This window comes from Rhinatrema bivittatum, chromosome 7 (genome assembly GCF_901001135.1).
Source record: "Rhinatrema bivittatum chromosome 7, aRhiBiv1.1, whole genome shotgun sequence".
Taxonomy (NCBI): Eukaryota; Metazoa; Chordata; class Amphibia; order Gymnophiona; family Rhinatrematidae; genus Rhinatrema; species Rhinatrema bivittatum.
The window spans coordinates 31,061,071-31,084,235 of NC_042621.1; the positions used below are offsets into that span (position 1 = coordinate 31,061,071).

Consider the following 23,165-nt stretch of genomic DNA (forward strand, 5'->3'; position numbering starts at 1 on the left):
GTACCCGTAATGGAGAGGGTTTTCATGGCTGATGATTCAGATGGACTGAATCAAATCACGGTGAACCTAGAAGATGTGGTAGGCCTGATTGACAAACTGAAGAGTAGTAAATCACCTGGACCAGATGGTATACACCCCAGAGTTCTGAAGGAACTAAAAAATGAAATTTCAGACCTATTAGTAAAAATTTGTAACTTATCATTAAAATCATCCATTGTACCTAAAGACTGGAGGATAGCAAATGTAACCCCAATATTTAAAAAGGGCTCCACGGGCGATCCGGGAAACTACAGACCGGTTAGCCTGACTTCAGTGCCAGGAAAAATAGTGGAAAGTGTTCTAAACATCAAAATCACAGAACATATAGAAAGATATGGTTTAATGGAACAAAGTCAGCATGGCTTTACCCAGGGCAAGTCTTGCCTCACAAATCTGCTTCACTTTTTTGAAGGAGTTAATAAAAATGTGGATAAAGGTGAACCGGTAGATATAGTATACTTGGATTTTCAGAAGGCGTTTGACAAAGTTCCTCATGAGAGGCTTCTAGGAAAAGTAAAAAGCCATGGGATAGGTGGCGATGTCCTTTCGTGGATTGCAAACTGGCTAAAAGACAGGAAACAGAGAGTAGGATTAAATGGGCAATTTTCTCAGTGGAAGGGAGTGGACAGTGGAGTGCCTCAGGGATCTGTATTGGGACCCTTACTGTTCAATATATTTATAAATGATCTGGAAAGAAATACGACAAGTGAGATAATCAAATTTGCAGATGACACAAAATTGTTCAGAGTAGTTAAATCACAAGCAGATTGTGATAAATTGCAGGAAGACCTTGTGAGACTGGAAAATTGGGCATCCAAATGGCAGATGAAATTTAATGTGGGTTAGTGCAAGGTGATGCATATAGGGAAAAATAACCCATGCTATAATTACACAATGTTGGGTTCCATATTAGGTGCTACAACCCAAGAAAGAGATCTAGGTGTCATAGTGGATAACACACTGAAATCGTCGGTGCAGTGTGCTGCGGCAGTCAAAAAAGCAAACAGAATGTTGGGAATTATTAGAAAAGGAATGGTGAATAAAACGGAAAATGTCATAATGCCTCTGTATCGCTCCATGGTGAGACCGCACCTTGAATACTGTGTACAATTCTGGTCGCCGCATCTCAAAAAGATATAATTGCGATGGAGAAGGTACAGAGAAGGGCTACCAAAATGATAAGGGGAATGGAACAACTCCCCTATGAGGAAAGACTAAAGAGGTTAGGACTTTTCAGCTTGGAGAAGAGACGACTGAGGGGGGATATGATAGAGGTGTTTAAAATCATGAGAGGTCTAGAACGGGTAGATGTGAATCGGTTATTTACTCTTTCGGATAGTAGAAAGACTAGGGGGCACTCCATGAAGTTAGCATGGGGCACATTTAAAACTAATCGGAGAAAGTTCTTTTTTACTCAACGCACAATTAAACTCTGGAATTTGTTGCCAGAGAATGTGGTTAGTGCAGTTAGTATAGCTGTGTTTAAAAAAGGATTGGATAAGTTCTTGGAGGAGAAGTCCATTACCTGCTATTAAGTTCACTTAGAGAATAGCCACTGCCATTAGCAATGGTTACATGGAATAGACTTAGTTTTTGGGTACTTGCCAGGTTCTTATGGCCTGGATTGGCCACTGTTGGAAACAGGATGCTGGGCTTGATGGACCCTTGGTCTGACCCAGTATGGCATTTTCTTATGTTCTTATGTTCAGGCACTAGTTTTCGCCAGCACTGATTACTGTAATGCACTTTTACTAGTACTCCTGACTGCAACATTAAGACGACTTCAAATACTACACAACACAGCAGCTAGAATACTAACTGGAAAAAGAAGGGACCATATAACAAACTCTACCAGAATTACACTGGCTACCCATAGAACACAGAACAAAATACAAAGCCCTATGTACCATACATAAACTAATACATGATGAAAAAGCGGACTGGCTAAACACGTCCCACACAGAAACCTTCGATCAGCAAACAAAGCACTCTTAACCATTCCATCAGTTAAAACAGCAAGACTAACCCAAGTGAGAGAAAGGGCCTTATCTTTGGCAGGCCCTACTCTATGGAACACAATGCCTCTTGAGATCAGATTACAAAGGGATCTCAAAACCTTTAAGAAAAGTTTAAAAACATGGCTTTTTAAACAAGCCTTTTACAAGAGACGGGAGAATAGAAAATATATAGGAATAGGCAAAAGAGCACCAGCAAACAGCACTATTCTCAAAATGTGCTGCATAATATTTTAATAACTTTATTTCACAACTAACGTAGTAGTAAAACTTAAAGGATGTGAATTTTACCTGTGAATAGTACCTTACAGGTACACATGGTCAGGACCTACATCACTAAACAATTGAAGCCTTTTTTTTAATGAGAAAATGTAACTGAACCTTTTTGCACCTGTTAGAATGTACGCATTCACCCATCTTAATCTATGTGCCCACATGTAAACCGTTGCGATGGCATAGAAAAGATTTTAAATAAACAAATAAACATCAAGTATATCTTCCACCTGATAAGTAATGTCCTCTTCTACAGAGAGAGGTTGAGGTTCAGGTGTCTTCTTCGAGAATTCCAACAAGATGAGCGGTTTTAGAAGGGAGATGTGGAAGGCGTTGTGGATTCTAAGAGAGGATGGTAACTGCAAGTACGTGACTGGACCCAGGCGGTGGAGTATTGCAAAAGGCCCTATATACCTGGGCGCAAATCGAGCAGAAGGCAATTTTAGGCGGATGAAGCAGGTACTGAGCCATACCTTGTCTCCGGGTTGTAACTGCGGAGCTGCTCTGCAATGGGTATCGTAGAACTTCTTAGCCTGTTGTCCAGCTTTCTGGAGAAGTTCTTTAGTGTGTTCCCAAAGCTGATGCAGTTCTTGCGCCGAGGCCTGGGCTGCAGGAGACGATACTGACAAAGGCATTGGTAGGGGTTGACGTCCATAGACGAGGTAGGGGTTGACGTCCATAGATGAGCTGAAAAGGCGACGATCCTGTTGAAGCTGACTGATGGGAATTCAGCGCAAATTCGGCCCAGGGGAGCAACTCGGACCAGTCGCTTTGTCTGGAATTGACATATGCTCGGAGAAACTGTTTTAGCGTACGATTCTTCCTCTCTGTCTGTCCGTTGGCTTGCGGATGGTAAGCTGAAGTAAGATCCAGGGATATGTCAAACTTTTTGCAGAGGGATTTCCAGAATTTCGCTGTAAATTGAACCCCTCAGTCAGAGAGGATGTGCTTTGGCATGCCATGCAGAGGGAAGATGTGACAGATGAATAACTTTGCTAATTCTGGAGCTGATGGTAACCCAGGTAATGCCATAAAATGAGCCATTTTAGAAAAGCGATCTACAGTGACACAGGTAAATCGACAATAAAGTCCATGGCTATATGTGTCCACTTCACTAGGAGCCTGCAGAGGCTGTAGAAGTCCCCAGGGACGACCGGCTGGTGGTTTCTGTCTTGCTCAGGTAGGACATGACTCCACGTAGGCCTGTACATCTTCTTTCATGGAGGGCCACCAGTAATATCTTTGCAGGGTGGTCAGCGTTCTGGATTGTCCAGGATGACCTGCAAGCAGAAAGTCATGGGCCCATCTGAGGAATTTCTTCCTGAGTGTCCGGGGAACCATAGTCTTCCCGGCTGGAACTGTGTAGGTAGCTGAGAGAAGTACCCTAGTAGGGTAGAAGTAGGGCAACCAAAGTGATAAGGGGAATGGAACAGCTCCCCTATGAGGAAAGACAAATGGCAGATGAAATTTAATGTGGACAAGTGCAAGGTGATGCAGTGAAAAATAACCCATGCTATAGTTACACAATGTTAGGTTCCATATTAGGTGCTACAACCCAAGAAAGAGATCTAGGCATCATAGTGGATAACACATTGAAATCGTCGGTTCAGTGTGCTGCGGCAGTCAAAAAACCAAACAGAATGTTGGGAATTATTAGAAAGGGAATGGTGAATAAAATGGAAAATTTCATAATGCCTCTGTATCGCTCCATGGTGAGACCGCACCTTGAATACTGTGTACAATTCTGGTCGCCGCATCTCAAAAAAGATATAATTGCGATGGAGAAGGTAAAGAGAAGGGCGACCAACATGATAAAGGGGATGGAACAACTCCCCTATGAGGAAAGGCTGAATAGGTTAGGGCTGTTCAGCTTGGAGAAGAGATGGCTGAGGGGAGATATGATCTCCCTTAGCAGGGGGACAAGAAGCTAGGCCCAGAGGCAACAAGAAAACCCCAGGATGAGAAGACAACACTGACCATTATTTGACTGACTGCTGAGAAGGGAGCTCCTACTACAACACTGATCTATTGCTGTTGCTGAACTATTCCTTGTTTTGATTCAAGCGCTGCTAAGGTAAGCAGGCCTTTTTGGTTTCATGTTACCTTGTAAATAATAAAGGAATGTGTAAGGAGAGTCGGATTCCAAAAAGCTCTATTCTTCGGCAAGCAAAGGACCACTCATGGTGTTACAGTAGGAAATACTGTGGTCTGCTTTTGATATTTTCTCAGCACTGAGCTTGGAATTTTAGCTTTACAAATCTGTTTTTAAAAATCTGAAAAAGGTTTTTATTTCCTGTATCCATCTCTGCCTCCAATTTATTATAAAATTAATTCCTGCTTTTGCAGAGTTGTCATAATCTTTAATATAATGTTATGGTTTTAAATCAGATATTTCTTCATGGAGGTCGATTTTCAAAGTTATAAATCCAGGTAAATCACTATTAACTAGAATAAAATGACTTAGCTGAAAATTTCCTTCCTTTGCCCAGCTTTGACAGTATGCATATTTTTAGCTGGATTAAAAAGGGGCTTTCTCAGGCATGTTGTTACACTCTGGTGGTTTAGTGTGCCCTTGGGCCTCAGACCGAGCCCAGACCTTCAGGGCCGGGCCGAGGGTTGACGGTGTGTCCCACGATGGCTGACGGGCTGACCCTCTGCCAGGCCTGCAAACTCCCAAGGCCAACACCCAAAGATGTTGGAAGTTGAATGGTCCTCCGACCATTCCGAGCCCTTTCGGACCTGCTGCGAGGAACAGCATGGAGCAGCAGGCCTGGCCTGAGGTTGAGGGCAGACGGGCCTTGACACGTAGACAGGACTATGGTCGATGCGACGGCATCACTGACGAAGACACTTGGCTGATGCGACGGCATCACGGACGAAGACACTTGGTACTTGACAACAGCTGGGAGGAAGGACCTTTGCACTGTCTCTCAGGGCGCCCTACTCAGGCTACCCGTGGGACTGAGTCGCGGACCACCCTGTCCCACTGCGCGCCCTACACAGCCCTTGGAGGTTGGTCACGGACCACGAGGAGAGTGGGACAGGCGCGGGAAAGATCCAGGCAAAGAGGAACTCCAATGACGAAGCCGGTGTCATCCGAAGCTCCCTCTATGGCTGGCAGAACAGAGGCTCAGGAGCACAGGGACGAATCCCACCTGCAGGCCACTCCATTCTCGGGCACGACATCATCCGAGAACCACGACTCTGCAGGAACGGAAGGCTCAGGAGCACCAGACGAAAACGCAGGGAAGAACATCCGGAAAGGCAGGCACATCAGGATGAGGAAGATCATGACGAGACATCAAAACATGGACCAAGACCTGAGGCGAAACACCAAGACATGAAGACGTGGTAGAAGGCAGACGAGACGAGGAGCTCCACGAAGAACAGAAGACCTTACAAGACTCTGGCAGGCAGGAGCCTCCAGAGGGGCTGGTACTCCGATGCAAGGCCACGACAGACTGAGAAGACAGCCCTCTCCTGTGTCTGGTCCTTTAAATCTGGCAGAGAGGTGCGGGCCGGCACCTAAGAAGCAAGCAGGAGCAGGGCTGTGCAGGACCGTGGACAGCGGCCTGCAAAGCGTCATCGCGTAGAGACACAGGCAGGGCCCGAGGAGCAGGCCCTGACGTCGGCAGCGGCTCCAGCCGTTGCGGAGAGCCCCGGGGGCGGCTCCAGCCACCAGAAGGAACCGGGGCTTGCAGCCTAGCGCCGCGAAGATGGTAATCCCATTGGGGGCAGTCCCAGACCTGCAGAGAGAGGTAGAAAGTCCGCGGCACCGGCCGCAGTGAAGATGAGGATCTGAGGGGCAGACAAGACTGCGGCTCCAGCCGCGTTGAAGGCCCGACGGCGGCATCCTGCCGTGTCGGGTGAAGAAGGCAGCGACATGGTGAGTGCCTGCTCGCGGGGAAGCCCGCGGGCAGCAGAGTTCATAACACATGTATTTAGGTCAGGAGGTATAAAATAGTGCATATACATTCAATTTTCAAATGTATATGTGATTTTGTCCATACAAAGTACGTGAACAATTTTAGTGTGCATAATTTGCAGCTGCTAATCTTCATAGCGAACAACATGGGTATTTTCCTTTTGAAAATTAGATGTGATATATGCAGGCTAAAAGTGTTCACGTACATTGCAAACAAGGATGGCTATTCAAAATTGCCCCTACGGTGTCTACTATGCTGATTTAATACTTCAATGGTGCAGTATAATTTTGCTATCATCATGTTCTGCCAATGCACATTAAAGAAATGCTCTAAATAAAGACCGATTGGTCATTCTTGTCCCTCCCAACGCAGCTATCTGCGAAACATGGCCCATTTTGAGGAACCTATTGTGGAATTTAGTTGCATCAAGATATTTACATGATTGCTACTTTTAGCTTGCAAAGCTTGATGATTCTTCATTAAACTTCAGTTTTATCTTCAAAGATGTTGGTTATATATTTTAAGTCTTTTGCAAAACATACTTACCATGCGACAGACTTCTAGCTTGGTGTTATATATTTATGTGTGATTTACCTTCTTTCCACTGCTTGCTTAGTTGTTGTACCCAGTATAATTTTCCTGACATAAACTAAAACTAGACTTTGTTTTAAGAATGTGTTTCAAGTAAATAAAAGGATGATTTATTATACTATAGCAACATGAAATTATGCATAACTTCTCCCAAGTTAAGTGAAAATATTTTCTTATACTGACAAGAAATAGTATTAAAATTTGGGTCATGCAATAATTGTTCAAAACAAAAAAGGAATGGAGAGCTTACTGATTTGCCTACAGTTCTGCAGAACAAAAGTGGCTGCCTTGTTCATTTCTTCATCTTGAGACTCAGCTAATACCTGAATCATAACTGGAAGGCCATTGTTCTTTAGCAGGTCATACTGATTTTCTTCTGTAGAAAAGCACATTTGTTTGAGAAAATAAGTCATAATTAAAATAGCCTAGGCTATAGAACACAAAACATCTCCCCCCTTCTTAGCACCCCTCACTACCCACCAAACTGCCTCAGAGCAGTTCTAAAGTTATCTGGTTACCCAGAAAAAATTTTTTCACTCAGCACACAATCAAGCTATGGAATCTGTTGCTAGAGAAAGCGGTCAAGGAAACTAACATAGTGGGGTTGAAAAGAGGATTGGACAAGTTCATGAAGGAAAAGTCCATGAACAGTTATTAGCAAAGTAGTAAAGCTATCACTTATCACAGGGAGGGAAACACATCAATTCTGGCCACTGTCAGAGACAATATGCTGGCTTTGATGGACTTTATTCTGACCCAGCATGGTACTTTTTATGTTCATAACCAGCTATATTCAAAATATAGCCGGTTATGTACACAAAGCGCAGTTGCTTACCTGAAACAGGTGTTCTCCTAGGACAGCAGGATGTTAGTCCTCACATGTGGGTGACATCATCAGATGGAGCCCGGCACGGAAAACTTTCGTCAAAGTTTCTAGAATCTGTGACTGGCAGACTGAGCTTGCCCAGCCTGCTGCTATCCGCATGTCCAAGTGAGGTCCCCCTTCAGTCTCGTAACAGCAAAAAATACGAGCGAGAAAAATAACATAACAAACCGAAGGTGAGCCCAACATCGTGAGGAGGTGGGCAGGATTCCTGAGGACTAACATCCTGCTGTCCTAGGAGAACACCTGTTACAGGTAAGCAACTGCGCTTTCTCCTAGGACAAACAGGATGGTAGTCCTCAATGCGTTATTAATGAGCTCCAGACTGCCCCCTGTGAAAAGAGGGACCCATAGTGGCTGAACAAGGTGCCAATGGGCACAATATAACTGCGGCATTGTGGGAAACAGGGACAGTCTGGCCCCACCGAGGGCACGATGAGAACAGTTGGGTTCAGGATTGGAATAAATTACGGAGGACAGACTGGCCAAAAGCGCTGTCCTGTGATTATCCCTGTCGAAACAGTAGTGCACTGTGAACATGTGGAGAGAACTCCAGGTCGTGACCCTGCAGATTTTGGCGATACGGACCGCACACAGATGGGCCACTGACGTCGCCATAGCCCGCACAGAATGAGCTTTCACCCTGCCAGCCAGCTGGAGGCCTGCTTGCTCATAGCAGAAGGCAATGTAATCCGCTAGGCAGTTGGATAGGATCTGCTTCCACACTGCTGTTCCTAGCCTGTTGGTGTCAAAAGACACAAAGAGCTGGGTGGACTATCTGTGACTCACTGTAAGGTCTAAGTAGAAAGCAAGCTCCCGCTTGCAGTCTAGAGTGTGGACAGCACGTTCCCCCTGATGAGAATGAGGCCTTGGGAAGAACGTGGGAAGGATGATTGACTGGTTGATGTGGAAAGCAGTTACCACCTTAGGCAGAAATTTTGGATGCGTGTGCAGCACCACACGATCATGGAAGAATTTTGTGTAGGAAGAGTACGTAACCAGGGCCTGGATCTCACTCACCCTGCGAGCGGAAGTGATCGCCACCAGGAACATAACTTTCCTGGTGAGGAACTTCAGGTCACAGGATTACAGACACTTGAACAGATGACGCATGAGCCTCACCAGGACAACGTTGAGATCCCATGGGGTTGCCGGCGGGTGAAGCGAGGGCTTCAGTTGGACCAGGCCCAGCATGAAGCACCCGACCAGGGCCTGGACTGAAATGAGTGCCCCAGCGACCCCCTGGTGGTAGGCGTTGAGGGCATTGAGGTGTACTCTGACTAAGCTGGTCTGGAGGCCAGACTTGGACAGGTGCCACAGATAATCCAGCAGGCGGGTGGGCGGGCAGGAGAAAGGGTCCAGTCCGTGGCCCCCGCACCAGATGGAGAAACGCTTCCATGTTGAGTTGTAAGATTTCTGAATGGAAGGTTTCCGGGATTCAATCAAGACCCTGGAGACCCCGTCTGAGAGCTGCAGGGGCTGGAGGATCATGCGCTCAACATCGACGCTGTGACGGCCAGGGCCTGGAGGTTTGGATGGCTCAAGGTACCCTGGTTCTGCGATAGGAGGTCAGGGGCTGTCCCCAGTGGAACCGGTGCACTCATGGACAGGTCCTGGAGCAGAGGAAACCACACCTGCCTTGGCCAAGAGGGTGCCACAAGGATGATGGTCCTCCCGTCCTCTTGCAGCTTCATCAGAGTCTTCAAGAGGAGAGGAATTGGGGTTATGCGTACATGTGACCATCCCCAGTGAAGGGAGAATGCTTCGCATGCCGGACGGTCCTTTCCCAGGATCAGGGAGCAGAACACGCTCACCTTGTGATTGTGGGGAGAGGCGAACAGGTCCATATCTGGCGTGCCCCAGTGATGGTTTAGGCTGGCTGCAGGTTCAAGGACCACTTGTGTGTGGCTGGAAGGACCTGCTGAGGTGGTCCCCCAGTGTGTTTAGGTGGCCCGGCAGGTATGTCGCCCGCAGTTACATCCCCTTGGAGAGGGCCCAATCTCAGACCTGCAACACCTCCTGGCAGAGGGGGAAGGAGCCCGTGCCTCCCTGCTTGTTGATGTATCACATCGCCACTTGGTTGTCCGTTCTGATGAGGATGACCTTGGAAGAGAGCCTGTCCTGGAAGGCCCACAGGGCATACCGGATCACCTGCAACTCCAGAAAATGTATCTGGCAACAGGACTCGGCCCTGAGTATGCAGACATCCATGTGGGTCCCCCAACCCTGAGGCGAGGCGTTGGTGGAGAGGATCACCTGGTATGGGGAAGGCTGGAAAGGGTGTCCTATTTCCAGATTAGACAGGGCTTCCCACCAGGCTAGGGAGAGACGGAGAGGGTTTGTGACCATCACTGGCACTTCCAAATCCTGGGATACCTGCCACCATTTGACACTGCAAGGCCCACTGCGGGTCCCTCATGTGGAGGTGGGCCAAGGGGGTCACGTGGACCGAAACAGCCATATGGCCCAGCAGGTGGGGCAGCAGACGGGCTGGTACCGTCGCTTTGTTGTGAATGAGGGTAGCCAGTGAAGAAAGGGAGACAGCTCGATCCCTGGGCAGAAAAGCCTTCGCTTGTACCGTATCCAAACTGGCACCGATGAAGTCCAGCTGTGGAGACGGATTGAGGTGTGACTTGGGGAAGTTGATAATGAATCCCAGAGTCTGTAAAGTGTTGACCGTCAAGGCTACAGTATTCATGACCCCAGAGTGTGAATCACTCGGATCAGCCAGTCATCCAGGTATGGAAAAACGTGGACCGAGGTAGGCAGCCACCACCGCCAAGTATTTCGTGAAGACACATGGGACTGATGCCAGCCCAAAGGGCAGCACTTTGTATTGAAAATGTGCCATCCCCACCAGAAAGCGGAGGTACTTTCTATGGTTGGGGACAACTGCAATATGGGCTTAAGCCTCCTTCAAGTCGAGGAAACAGAGCCAGTCTCCTCCTTGGAGGAGTGGAATCAGCATGCCCAGAGAGACCATCTTGAATTTTTCTCTTATGAGAAAATGGTTCAACGCCCTGAGGTTGAGAATGGGGCGCAGGCCACTGTTCCTCTTCGAAATGAGGAAGAACCTCGAGTAGAAGCAGTGCTCCCACTGTTCGTGGGGAACCGATTCTACTGCGCCTGCTGCTAGAAGGATGGAAAGTTCCAATTGGAGGATGACCTGATGGGCAGATGAATCCCAAGATGGACATGGGGGAGCGGTCTCTGGAAGCCTGCTGAAATTTAGGCAGTATCCCTGCCGGATAATGGAGAGGACCCAACGGTCTGAAGTGACTGCTTCCCAGTGGCGGGCGAAGCAAAGGAACCTGCCACCGACTGGGGGATCGTAGCCATGGGAACTGGCATTTGGCATGGGCCCCAGTCAAAAGCCGGTGGACGGGGGTCTGCTGGGAGGCTGGTTGGGCCCTCGGTACCCACTGCTGTTAGCTGTGGCCTCTGGGACTGGGCCGAGGTGGTTGAGTGCGGGCAGCTGGAGGGAAGTATTTCCTCGTCCGGTAGAAGGGCTTGCGAGAGCCCGGCCAAGAAGACTTCCTGGAGGTGGAAGGTCCTTCAGAGGGGCTGGCGGAGAATTGCTGAAGAGTATCATGCTGATCCTTCAGTTGCGCCATGACCTCTTTCACCTTGTCCCCAAACAGGTTCTCTCCTGTGCAGGGGAGGTCAGCAAGCCTGTCCTGCATCTCCGGGTGGAGGTCGTAGGCTCTGAGCCAAGCCAGCCACCTGGCGCCAACGCCCCCGGTGGCTAGGCAGGCTGCAGTCTCAAAGATGTCTTAGGTCGACCTGACCTCGTGTCTACCTGCCTCCAGGCCCAGCATGGCGAGGGCTGTAAGGGACTCCTGCTGTTGCTGGGGGAGGCTCCCCGCAAAATCTTGGACCTATTTCCACCAAGTTGCGGTCATATTGTGCTAAGTACAGCTGGTAGGCCGCAAAAGTGGGCCACTAGCATCACCGCCTGAAACATCTTTCTCCCAATGCCATTGAGGTCCTGGAGTGGCAGAAGCATGTGTCCGGAAGCGTCTGGCCTTTTTGAGTGTGGACTCCACCACCGCAGATTGGTGGGGTAAGTGCCACTGTTCAAAGCCCACTGCTTGTTGAACCAGGTAAGTCGCATCAGCTTTTTTGTTCACCGGGCCACTGACACCGGCTGTTCCTATATGCAGAGGAGGAGCTCTTTAAAGATGTTGTGAACTGGCACCGCCACAACCTGTTTTGGAGTATCAATGAACTGGAAGTCCTCCAGCATCTTATGATGGGAGTCCTCCTCTGACAGAATTTGGAAGGAAATGGCTTCTTCCATTGCCTTCACGAAGCTGGCGAAAGAAAGGTCCTCGGGCGGAGAGCAACACCATTCCTCTGTAGGGGAAGGCTCCGAGAGGGGGTCTTCGGAGATCTCGGATGATGCGTCCAAGGAGTCATCATCCCATGGGTCATTGGGGCCTTCCTCCTCACTAGGATCCGGGCACCGAGGGTGGGGACTGGGAGGGGGCACTGGGCCTGGGCCCCAAGGGCACGGAGGGCCGTGGAGGCACAGACGGCATCAATGGGCCCTCGGGCATCGAGGGGGGCATCGGCCGTGGTACACCGGGAGAACTGGTGGCGGCCCAGGGAACTGCGGGCATGGGCATCCAGTCCCCATAGCCTCATCCTCCTCGGAGGACCCAGGAATCGAGATCGCTCCGGTGGAGGGCATCGGTGGGCGAGGAGGCATCGGGGGTCTCTCGGGCACCGGTTGCATCAATAGGGCACCAAGAAGGACGCCCAGACGCTCTAGCAGGGGTGCGGCACTGGTATGGGGGCTGGTGGTATCGGCAGCTCGATGTTCTGGAGAGCTTTGAGCACCACTGATTGCATCCTGCAGTACAACTCCTCCTGGAAGTCCTGTGTGGTGAGGACTAATGGAGGGGGATGAGGCTTTGCCAGCATACCCACAGAATAATCATGAGGGTGCACAGCGGCCAGCACCGTTGCAGTGGGGAACGCCTTGGGCTACCAGGGGTACCGGAGGAGGGGGCCTCCAGTGACTGGTGTCGCTTCGGTGGTGGCTTAGCAGCTGCCAATGCCACTCCAGAACCAGAACCGTGTCGGGACAGTGACCGGTGTCGATGCTTCCTGGGTTTCCGGCACTCAGCCTGATCTTTCCCCGACGCCAAGGAAGATGAAGACCCCGAGGTTAGGGGGAGGGGAGAGACCACCAAGGATCGATCTCCCTCTCTGTGATCCTTAGGGGTACTGGAAAGTGGGACCACCAGGGGAAGATATGGGGACAGTTCCCCACAGTCCTTAGGCGTAGAGGATACCGAAGCCGAAGTGGAGGGTTCTGGAGAGCCAAAAAGTTTCTCCATTTTCTCCAGGCGAGCACGACGCTCTATGGGGATCATTTGGTCACACAAATGACACCCTCGGACGTTGTGTGAGGCCCCCAGGCAGAGGATACATACCTCATGTGGATCCATGATGGACATGGTCCACGGGTACTGGGGGCACCGTCGAAAACCCAACGACACCATTGAAAATAGAGGCCGGCACGCGGTCAATAACCGACAGGGACCCAGAAGTGGGAGTCGGGAATCGACTGCGAATTGCAGTGGCAAAAGCCAAGGGTATCTACTGGGAACTGAATGCTAAGGGGAACCCGACGCAGAAAGAACCCCCCCCCCCCCCAAAAATGCAAGAAAACTCTTTAAGGGTTTGGAGCTCCACAACCACGAGGATACTGCACAGCGGAGAAGAAGAGACTGAAGGGGGACCTCGCGTGGACACGCGGATAGCAGAAGGCTGGGCATGCTCAGACTGCATGGTGAGTTGCCTGAATCCAAAGCTCGCCACCATCATCCTCCAGTGTCATACACTCAACATTCTGAGCTGGTAGAATCAGGATTGAGAGATCCTGATTTCCCTGTTCATCTGCTCTTCTGGTACTATCTTCTCTGCCAGGCAAAGGACAGTAATTGCCATCCTCCAGCTTGTCTGGTAAACTTGCGTAGCTCCTGTGCTGCAATCCTCCTGAAAGGACCCTATCTCCCTTTGGAATCACACGTGAGATTCAGCTTTGCTACCCATGGATCCATGAGAGCTGTTGCTGTCATCTTCTCCTTGAGCTTTCTATCTTCTTTACTTCTGGGAGCTATCTTCAATCCAAAACCCCAGAGATCCATTTCTGGAAGAGAACGGCTCTTCAAGAATAACTAAAAGAACTTGTCAGCCTTTCAAGTGTTTTCCACCAGTTAAAGTTGCCTCTGCAAGAATTTTCACCATTGGCTGTACTTCCAACCATCTATCACAGTGGAAAAATGATTCTTTAAACACTTGCTGGAATCCTCTGCTATCTTCGAGCCTTGCCTCTTTGAGCCTTACCATCTACCTTGAAGCAGTCCGTCTGATTCGAGCCTGAGGGATATTCCATCTCTCCAGCCACTTTGAGAAATCCCCTTCAAGGAAACAGTTTCCTGCGTAAAGTATAGCAGTGAAATCTATTGGCTATCAAGTTCCATTTGGGAACAGCTTCACCACCTTAAGGGAAACTGTTCTAACATGCAAATTATACTGAGATGCAACTTCCTCTTTGACCTTTTAAAAGGGACTTTTTCACATCCATCCCTGGCTTTGCAAAGGCTGGGATTGATACCCTAAGTTTTATTTTGCCTGCTATCATCAACTCCATGTACCATCTATCTTCAAGAGTATAAATATGCCCCCAAGCTCAGTTTTCCACCTTCTGAGCAATGTTTGTTGGACTTCCTAGTTCTACCTGGTGCTCCTTGCACCAACGTCAACTTAGAACTAGTGGGAACCTGCAAGTTTGTATACCTCCTCCGCATCTAAGAATCCAGCAATGACGCCCCGATTTCTACCTTCGCCATTGCTACCACCAGGAATATGTCTGTTATATGTTCTTTACTTTCATCTTGACTAAATAAGAAACAAGAACCAGACTATACTCCAAGATGCTACCACTCATCTGTGCCTCCTGTTCAATCTGGGTCATGCTTTTCCTGAGTCTTTGTCTATGTCCTGTCTTCAGTATCTTCCAAACACTTCATCACTTCAGCTCCTTCCAAGCATCTTGAAGATCTTGTGTTTGGACCCCCAAGTTCCCCAGTTGGCACAAGAGTTATGCCTTCCTGTCTTCGGCCGTAGAGAAGAGGCTGAAGAGGGGGCTTTGAGGAGGGGTACTGTTATGAGCCTGCTCACAGAGCCCATCCCGTGAGCAGGCCCTTCACCTACCACAATCACCGCTGTCAGAGGCCCTGCTCCCCGGCCCGATGCCTTTCTGGCCCTAGTGCCGCCGCCGGGACACTGCTCCTTGTGGCCCTGGTGCCGTGTCATATTCCTTCATCTTCGTGGCCCGACACCATTGAAAATGGTGTCGGATCCTATCTTTGTGGCTGGGAAGCTGCCGCAGATGTCCTCTACGAGTGGCAGGAAGCCACCCTGCCTCCACTCATACGGCCTGAACGCCACAGCCACCAGCAACCTCTCTTTGCGGCTGGAAGCTGCTGCCAGGACACCTCTTCGCGGTCTTGGAGCCGCCGCCGACTTCCTCCCTCCCTGGACTCCTCTAGGCATGGGCGCATGCCTTTTCATGATATTTAAAGGGCCAGCGGTGGGAAAAGCTCGTGGCCCCAACAGATGACCTCATCGGTCCTTGCCCTAATCCAGCCCTATAGAAAGGGCTCTGCTTCACTTCCTCTGGGCCTTCAAATCGGGTTCCATGGTCTTCCATGTTCCTCTTCACCAGTCAAGGTCTTCCGTGGTCTGCTTCTGTCCAGATGGCTTTGTGTTCCATGTTCTTGATGTTCCTGGTCTCCTTCGTCGCCTGTTCCTTGTCCTGAAGTCCCTTTGTTGCCTGTTCCAAGTCCTGATGTTCTTCATCCTAAAGTCCTGATGTTCCAGAAGTCCTGATGTTCCTCATCCTGATGTTCCCGGTCCAGAAGTTCCTGATGTTCCGTGTTCCAGATGTCCTTGATGTTCCGTTTTCCAGTCCTGGTTCTGATGTCCTCACCTCCAGCACCTCATCCTGCTTCTAGGTTCCTTGCTTATCTACCTTTCAGGGCGTGCCACCGTTGTGGTCCGTGACCAGCCCATGGTGGACTGTCTAGGGCACCTCGTGGCACAAGGCCTACCTTCTTGTCTGCAGCACAAGCCTCCAGAAGGCTCCTGTTTTTAATGCCAAGTTCCTGAGTCTTGAATCCTGTCCTGGTCTTTGGAGTACCTTGTGCCTGCTTCCATCCATGCCCAAGACTCTGCCAGATCCTCCTCCTCTTCAGCGTGGCCTGCGACCAGTCACAGGCAGCTGTGTAGGGCGCGCCTTGGTGCCAGCCTCTCCTGAATCTTCGACATATCTCCAGTCTCAAGTTCCACTGTTTTGCCTGGAGTCTGCTTCGCTTCTGGCGTGGTCCGCGACCAGCCATGGGCGGCTGTGTAGGTGCGCTTTGATGCAATATCCACCCAGTACTAAGGCCTGTATCCTGAATCCTTGCCTGAGACTTCCAAGTTCCTGAATCCTTGTCTGAGTCCTCCAAGTATCTTGAGTCCGAGTCTGAGTCTTCTAAGTTCCAAGTTCCTTGTCTCCTCTTGTTCCTGCCCTCAGCCTCCATCTGGCCTCATGCATTCGTCGTTCCCCAGATACCGAGGGGCCAGAGAGCTATTCCTGAAACCAGCATTGCGTTGCTGGGTCTCACTGGTGCGTGTAAGTCCAGTGGAGGGCTAAGCCTGCCTAGTTCCTGTTTCTGATGTTCCTTGCCTTGTTTCCAGTCCAGCCTTGTTCCTGCTCCGCCCGTGCCTGTACACACTCACCTCCCACGGTGTGTCTTGGGGCTCCTTCCTGATCTGGCGCATGGCCCAAGGGCTTACAATCTCCGAGGAGCAGGCGACCGTGCCTCTGCGTCCTCTACAGAATTCGAAGGCAACGAGGTCATAACAGTTCATATCCATATTATTACTGCACTCTGTCATAAGGCTGAAAAAAAATGTACAACTGATATTTTCTTAGAGACATAGAGGTCCATGTTCTGTAAGTTGGTGAGCATACAAGTTACAAGTTCTTCACCAATACCAGCCCTCGTTCCCCGCGGGTTGAGCCTTTGGGTGCCGGGGCCGGCTGGACTTAGGTGTCCTCCGTCAGTGGTCATCGATGGGTGGATTGAGGTCAGCCCAGAGTCAGCCCGGAGTCCCGGAGACCCGGGCACCAATAGGAACACAGTCTGACAGAGGGCGCCCGAGCAAGAGCAGGCTGAGCAAGAGCAGGCCAAAAACCAGGACAAAGGCTGAAGAGACGCCTTTAAGCAAGCTGGGTTCAGGGCTGGCAGCAGTCTGGAAGCAGTGGCGAGCAAGGCTGAGGTCTAGATGAGGAGAGAGAGTCAAAGGATGGTCAGACGAAGCAGAAGTCCAGGGCTGGAGAGAAGCAACAGCATAGTCAGGCGATGCAGATGTCCGGGGCTGGAGAGAAGCAACTGAGTTGCTGTAACAGAGACATGGTTCACGGAATCGCATGATTGGGATATGGCAATACTGGGCTATAACTTGTTAAGGAAGGACAGAGAGGATAGGAAAGAGGGAGGAGGGCTCTTTATGTCAGAAACAATATCCAAGCATCTGAGCTGCAAGGAAGATGGGGCAATGAAGAAGCTTTATGGGCCAACCTAAAAAAAGATGGGGCATCCATTTTTATTGGAGTGGTTTACAGGCCTCCAAACCAAAAGGAAGAGCTGGACAGAGATCTGGTTGAAGGCATCCAAAAGATGGGAAAGAAGGGAGAAGTGGTGATCGTTGGAGACTTTAATTTGCCGGATATAGACTGGAGAATCCCATCTGCAGAATCTAATAGTAAAGAAATAGTGGATGCCCTGCAAGGAACTTTGTTCAAACAAATGGTAATGGAACCCACAAGAGAGGGGGCTATACTCGATTTAGTGCTCACTAATGGAGATAATGTCTCTGATATCCAGGTGGGTGCCCACCTCAGCACCAGTGATCATCATACAGTATGGTTTAATATCACAAAAAGGATACGGAAAAGAAGCACAAAGACCCAAGTTTTGCAGTTCAAAAACACAGACTTTGATGAAATGGGGAAGTATCTGGAGGAAGAACTAATAGGCTGGGAGAACGAGAGAGACATGGAACAACAGTGGACCAAACTAAAAGGAGCAAGGCAGCTAATCTATATGTTAGAAAAGTAAAGAAAAGCAAAAGAAAAATGAAACCTATCTGGTTCTCAAAGGAGGTTGCTGACAAAATAAAGACTAAAAGAACAGCTCCTCCCTTTGGGATCTTTTATATTTCTTGAACAGCGTTCAAGAAATATAAAAGATCCCAAAGGGAGGAGCACAAGGAAGAATATCTGGTAGAACTGAGGGAGAAAAGAAAGTAATGAAGACGGGAAAAAGTCAAGCGGAAGAAAGGATTGCCAAAGAGGTAAAGAGAGGTTACAAAACATTAATCAGATACATCAGTGAAAGGAGAAAAGTCCAAAGTGGTATAGTGAAATTGAAAGATGAAAAGAATCAATGTGTGGAGAGAGACAAAGAAATGGCAGATATATTAAACAAATACTTCAGGTCGGTGTTCACTAAAGAGGACCATGGAGAAGGACCATCGCTAGTTAACAAGAAACTGGAGGGGAATGGAGGAGATGTAACTCCATTTACAGTATTTATTTATTTATTTATACTTTTTTTATATCGACCTTCATGAAAAAGCAAATGTTGCTTACCTGTAACAGGTGTTCTCACAGGACAGCAGAATGTTAGTCCTCACAAATGGGTGACATCATAGGATGGAGCCCTGTACGGAAAACTTTTCTGTCAAAGTTTCTACAAAACTTTGACTGGCACTGGCACACTGAGTGCACTGAGCATGCTCAGCCTGCAATTATCCCTGTGAGCCACAGGTGTCTCCCTCAGTCTCATCTTATAGCTAAAAGCGCAAGCGAAACTAAAATAAACGTGAAAACGTATAGAGACCCAACTCCGCAGGGTGGCAGGTGGGTTTCGTGAGGTCTAATATTCTGCTGTCCTGTGAGAACACCTGTTACAGGTAAGCAACATTTGCTTTCTCACAGGACAAGCAGGATGGTAGTCTTCACAAATGGGTGAGTACCGAGCTGAGGATGCCTGAGAGTGCACCAAATGCACCCAAGACGCGCGAAGGACGCGATGACGTGGGTAGAGTTTGGAACGGAGTGCATCCGGAAATCCTTAAAGGGTTGGTGGAAGGATATTGGGTAGTTAACCCGAAAGGAAGAAGAGTAGATGGACTGGCCAAACATGGAGCATGCCGGCTAGCCGTATGTAAGCAATAATGGGCTGCGAAGATATGGAGAGAAAGGAAAATTAGTTTCTTACCTGATAATTTTCGTTCCTGTAGTACCAAGGATCAGTCCAGGACACCTGGGTTGTGACTCCGCACCAGTAGATGGAGACAGACTAAAACTTGTGGGCGGAGCCATATATAAGCCCCTGTGCCAGTCACAGCCCCTCAGTCATACGTAATGTCAAAGTAGAAAATTCCAAAAGCCAACATAGCTAACCATAGAAAACTTACTAAGTAAACGAAAATAACTCCAACACCCCTACAGGAAAACAGACTCCCCAACCGGGAGAGCGAACAAAACAAGGGGTCAGCATATTATAAGAAAACGACAGTGAGCGGACTCTCCGTTACTATAGCGCAACACTGCGGGCGGGATCCTGGACTGATCCTTGGTACTACAGGAACGAAAATTATCAGGTAAGAAACTAATTTTCCTTTCCCTGTACGTACCAGGATCAGTCCAGGACACCTGGGATGTACCAGAGCTAAGTTATCGAGGGTGGGAAGCAGAGAGTCCCGCTCGGAGTACCCTCTCTCCAAAACCCCCAGCATCAGTATCCTGAACATCCAACCGGTAATGTTTAATGAAGGTATGCAACGATTTCCAGGTAGCCGCCCTGCAAATCTCTTGAGGCGACACCTGAGAAGATTCCGCCCAAGACGCAGCATGAGACCTCGTCGAATGAGCACGAAGACCTACCGGCGGTGATTTACCGCGCAAAATGTACGCGGAACCAATGGCCTCCTTGAGCCAACGGGCGATCGTCGTGCGGGACGCAGCAGAACCTTTCTTCGGACCCGACGTCAACACAAACAGATGATCCGACAACCGAAAAGAATTTGTAACCTCTAGATAGCGCAGAAGAGACCTCCGCACATCTAATTTTCTCAAGTCCCTCGATTTTGGATCTGAAGACTCCCCTACCGCGAAAGCGGGAAGTTCAACCGATTGATTCAAATGAAAAGCCGATACGACCTTAGGCAGAAAAGAGGGAACGGTCCTCAAGGAAACCCCCGAATCGGAAATGCGCAAGAAGGGCTCCCTACAGGACAGAGCCTGCAACTCGGAAACTTGGCGAGCCGACGCAATCGCTACCAGGAATACAGTCTTCAACGTGAGATCTTTGATCGTAGAACGTTTCAGAGGCTCAAAAGGAGCTGAGCATAAAGTCGAGAGCACGCAGTTGAGGTTCCAAGACGGACAAGGAGGCCGCAAAGGAGGACGGAGGTGTTTCGCTCCCCTTAGAAAACGGGAGATATCTGGGTGGAGAGCCAGGGAGACTCCCCGGACTTTACCACGCAAACAACCAAGCGCCGCCACTTGGACCCGTAGGGAACTGCATGCTAAACCTTTGGCCAGCCCAGCCTGGAGAAAAGCCAAAATATCAGGAATAGTAGCGGAAGTGGGATCCAGACCCCGCTCTACGCACCACTCTTCAAAAACTACCCAGACTCTAACATAAGCCAGAGAAGTAGACTGCTTCCTGGATCTCAGCAACGTGGCAACTACCGCATCTGAGTAACCTTTGCGCTTCAATCGATTCCTCTCAAAAGCCATGCCGCGAGACAGAAGTGATCCGCATCCTCTAAACAGACGGGGCCCTGACGAAGGAGCCCCGGAAACCCCTGTAGACGAAGGGGCGGCGCCACCGACAATTGGATCAGATCCGCAAACCACGGACGGCGCGGCCATTCCGGCGCCACCATGATCACGTTGGACGGGTGCAATTCTATGCGCCGCAGGATTTTGCCGATCATGGGCCACGGTGGGAACACATAGAGTAGCACGTCCGCTGGCCAGGGAAGAGCTAACGCGTCGACCCCTTCTGCTCCTCTTTCTCAGCGTCGACTGAAAAATCTCGGAGCTTTTGAGTTGTTCCACGTGGCCATCAGGTCCATGTGGGGCATTCCCCAAGTCCTGCAAATGAGAAGAAACGCTTCTTCCGCCAGCTCCCACTCTCCCGGATCCAGGTGGTGCCGGCTGAGGAAGTCCGCCTGGACATTGTCGACTCCTGCTATGTGAGACGCAGCGAGATCGCTGAGATGCCGCTCTGCCCAGGCCATCAAGGAACGCGCTTCTTCCGCTACTTGAGGGCTTTTCGTCCCGCCCTGGCGATTGATGTAAGCCACGGTGGTAGCGTTGTCCGACAATACTCGGATCGCCTTTCCTCGTACGAGGGGTAGAAAAGCTTGCAATGCCAGACGGACTGCCCTGGACTCTAGGCGTTTGATAGACCACCGGGTCTGATCTTCTGACCACAGACCTTGAACCGATTTCCCTTGGCAAACTGCACCCCAACCGGAAAGACTGGCATCCGTGGTCACCACTGTCCAGTTGGGAAGGAGAAGAGATACTCCACAGGAGAGATGTTTGGAATCCAGCCACCAGCTCAGGCTGGAGCGCGCCTGACTGTCGAGAGGCAGTGGAAGATAAAATTCCTCTGAAATCGGTTTCCAGCAGGAAAGCAATGAAGACTGCAGCGGCCGCAGGTGAGCGAATGCCCAAGGGACTAGCCAGCGTGGAGGCCATAGATCCGAGAACCGTCAGGTAATCGCAGACTCGCGGACGGTGCTGAGACAAAAGACGTCGCACCTGAGACTGTAATTTGCATATCCGTTCCTGAGAGAGAATCACTCTGCCTCGTTTTGTGTCGAAGACGGCTCCAAGATACTCCAAGGACTGAGTGGGTTCCAGATGACTCTTGTTGTAGTTGACCACCCAGCCCAGGGACTGCAAGAATTGAAGCGCCTTGGCTACCGCCTGCCGACACAAGCTCTCTGACTTCGCCCGAATCAGCCAATCGTCGAGGTAAGGGTGAACCAGGAGGCCTTCCCGACGTAAGTGCGCCACCACCACCACCATCACTTTCGTGAATGTCCGAGGCGCTGTCGCCAGGCCGAACGGAAGAGCCCGGAACTGGAAGTGTCTTCCCAGAATGCAAAACCGCAGGAACCGCTGGAACGCTGGTTGGATGCCCACATGAAGGTATGCTTCTGTGAGATCTAGTGACGCAAGGAATTCTCCTGGCCGCACTGACGCGATCACCGAACGAATGGTCTCCATCTTGAAGTGAGGGACCCGAAGGCATCTGTTGACTCCTTTGAGATCCAGAATGGGTCGGAAAGTGCCGTCTTTCTTGGGAACTATGAAGTAAATGGAATAACGGCCCTTGCCGTACTGATCGGCCGGAACCGGAGAGATGGCCCACAAGCTTTCTAGTCTTCGAATGGTATCTAGCACCGCCGCTTTCTTCTTGGGATCTTTGCAGGGCGAGACCAGGAATTTGTCCACTGGGATGCGAGCAAAATCTAACTCGTAACCGAGTCTTATCACATTGAGGACCCACTGATCCGACGTAATGCTGGCCCATTCCTCGAGGAACAAGGATAGACGCGCCCCCACGTTTGGGACAACGTGCTGAGGACGCAAGGAGGGATGGGCCGGCCGAACTTCATTGCGAAGGCTTGGACCCCGCACCCGACGGGGCTCCTCCTTGCCTGCCAAAACGTTTACCTCGAAAGGACTGCTGCCAGTGAGTGTTCCGAGAAGAGGACGGTCTATAAGAGGATCCGGTGGATCTTTGCGGCCTGGACTTTCGGGGTCCCCGGAAACGAGCTCTGCTGGAAAACGAAGAGCGCGCCCGGGCCCTATCCTCTGGCAGCTTAAACGCTCGGTTCTCACCTAGTGAAACCATTAAGTCATCTAACTCCTTTCCGAACAGCAATTTCCCTTTAAAGGGTAACGCCCCGAGGTGAGCCTTGGACGAACCATCCGCCGCCCAGTTGCGTAGCCAAAGAAGACGGCGTGCCGACACCGCTGCTACCATGGACCTAGCTGAAGTGCGCAAAAGATCATGGAGCGCATCAGCCCCATATGCAATAGCCGCTTCCAACCTATCTGCTTGGGAAGCCTCCTCCGGAGAGAGATCCGCATTAGCCTGCAATACCTGGGCCCAGCGCAGACTAGCACGCATAGCAAAGTTCGTGCAAATGGCAGCTCGCACTCCTAGGGCAGAAACCTCAAAAATCTTTTTGAGTTGAACCTCCAACTTTCGGTCTTGAATATCCCGGAGGGCTGTTGCTCCCGTGACCGGGATGGTAGACCTCTTCGTGACAGCGGAG

General features: G+C 50.0%; 1 protein-coding gene across 1 annotated transcript in view; it reads right to left on the reverse strand.

The window, feature by feature from the left end:
• Positions 1-23,165, reverse strand: part of TERB1 (telomere repeat binding bouquet formation protein 1) — a 643,822-nt gene that overhangs the window by 375,860 nt on the left and 244,797 nt on the right. Inside the window, exon 12 of the mRNA XM_029608198.1 lies at positions 7,095-7,220. Within this exon, the coding sequence (XP_029464058.1) occupies positions 7,095-7,220 (126 nt within the window). The remainder of the gene's footprint in view (positions 1-7,094; positions 7,221-23,165) is intronic.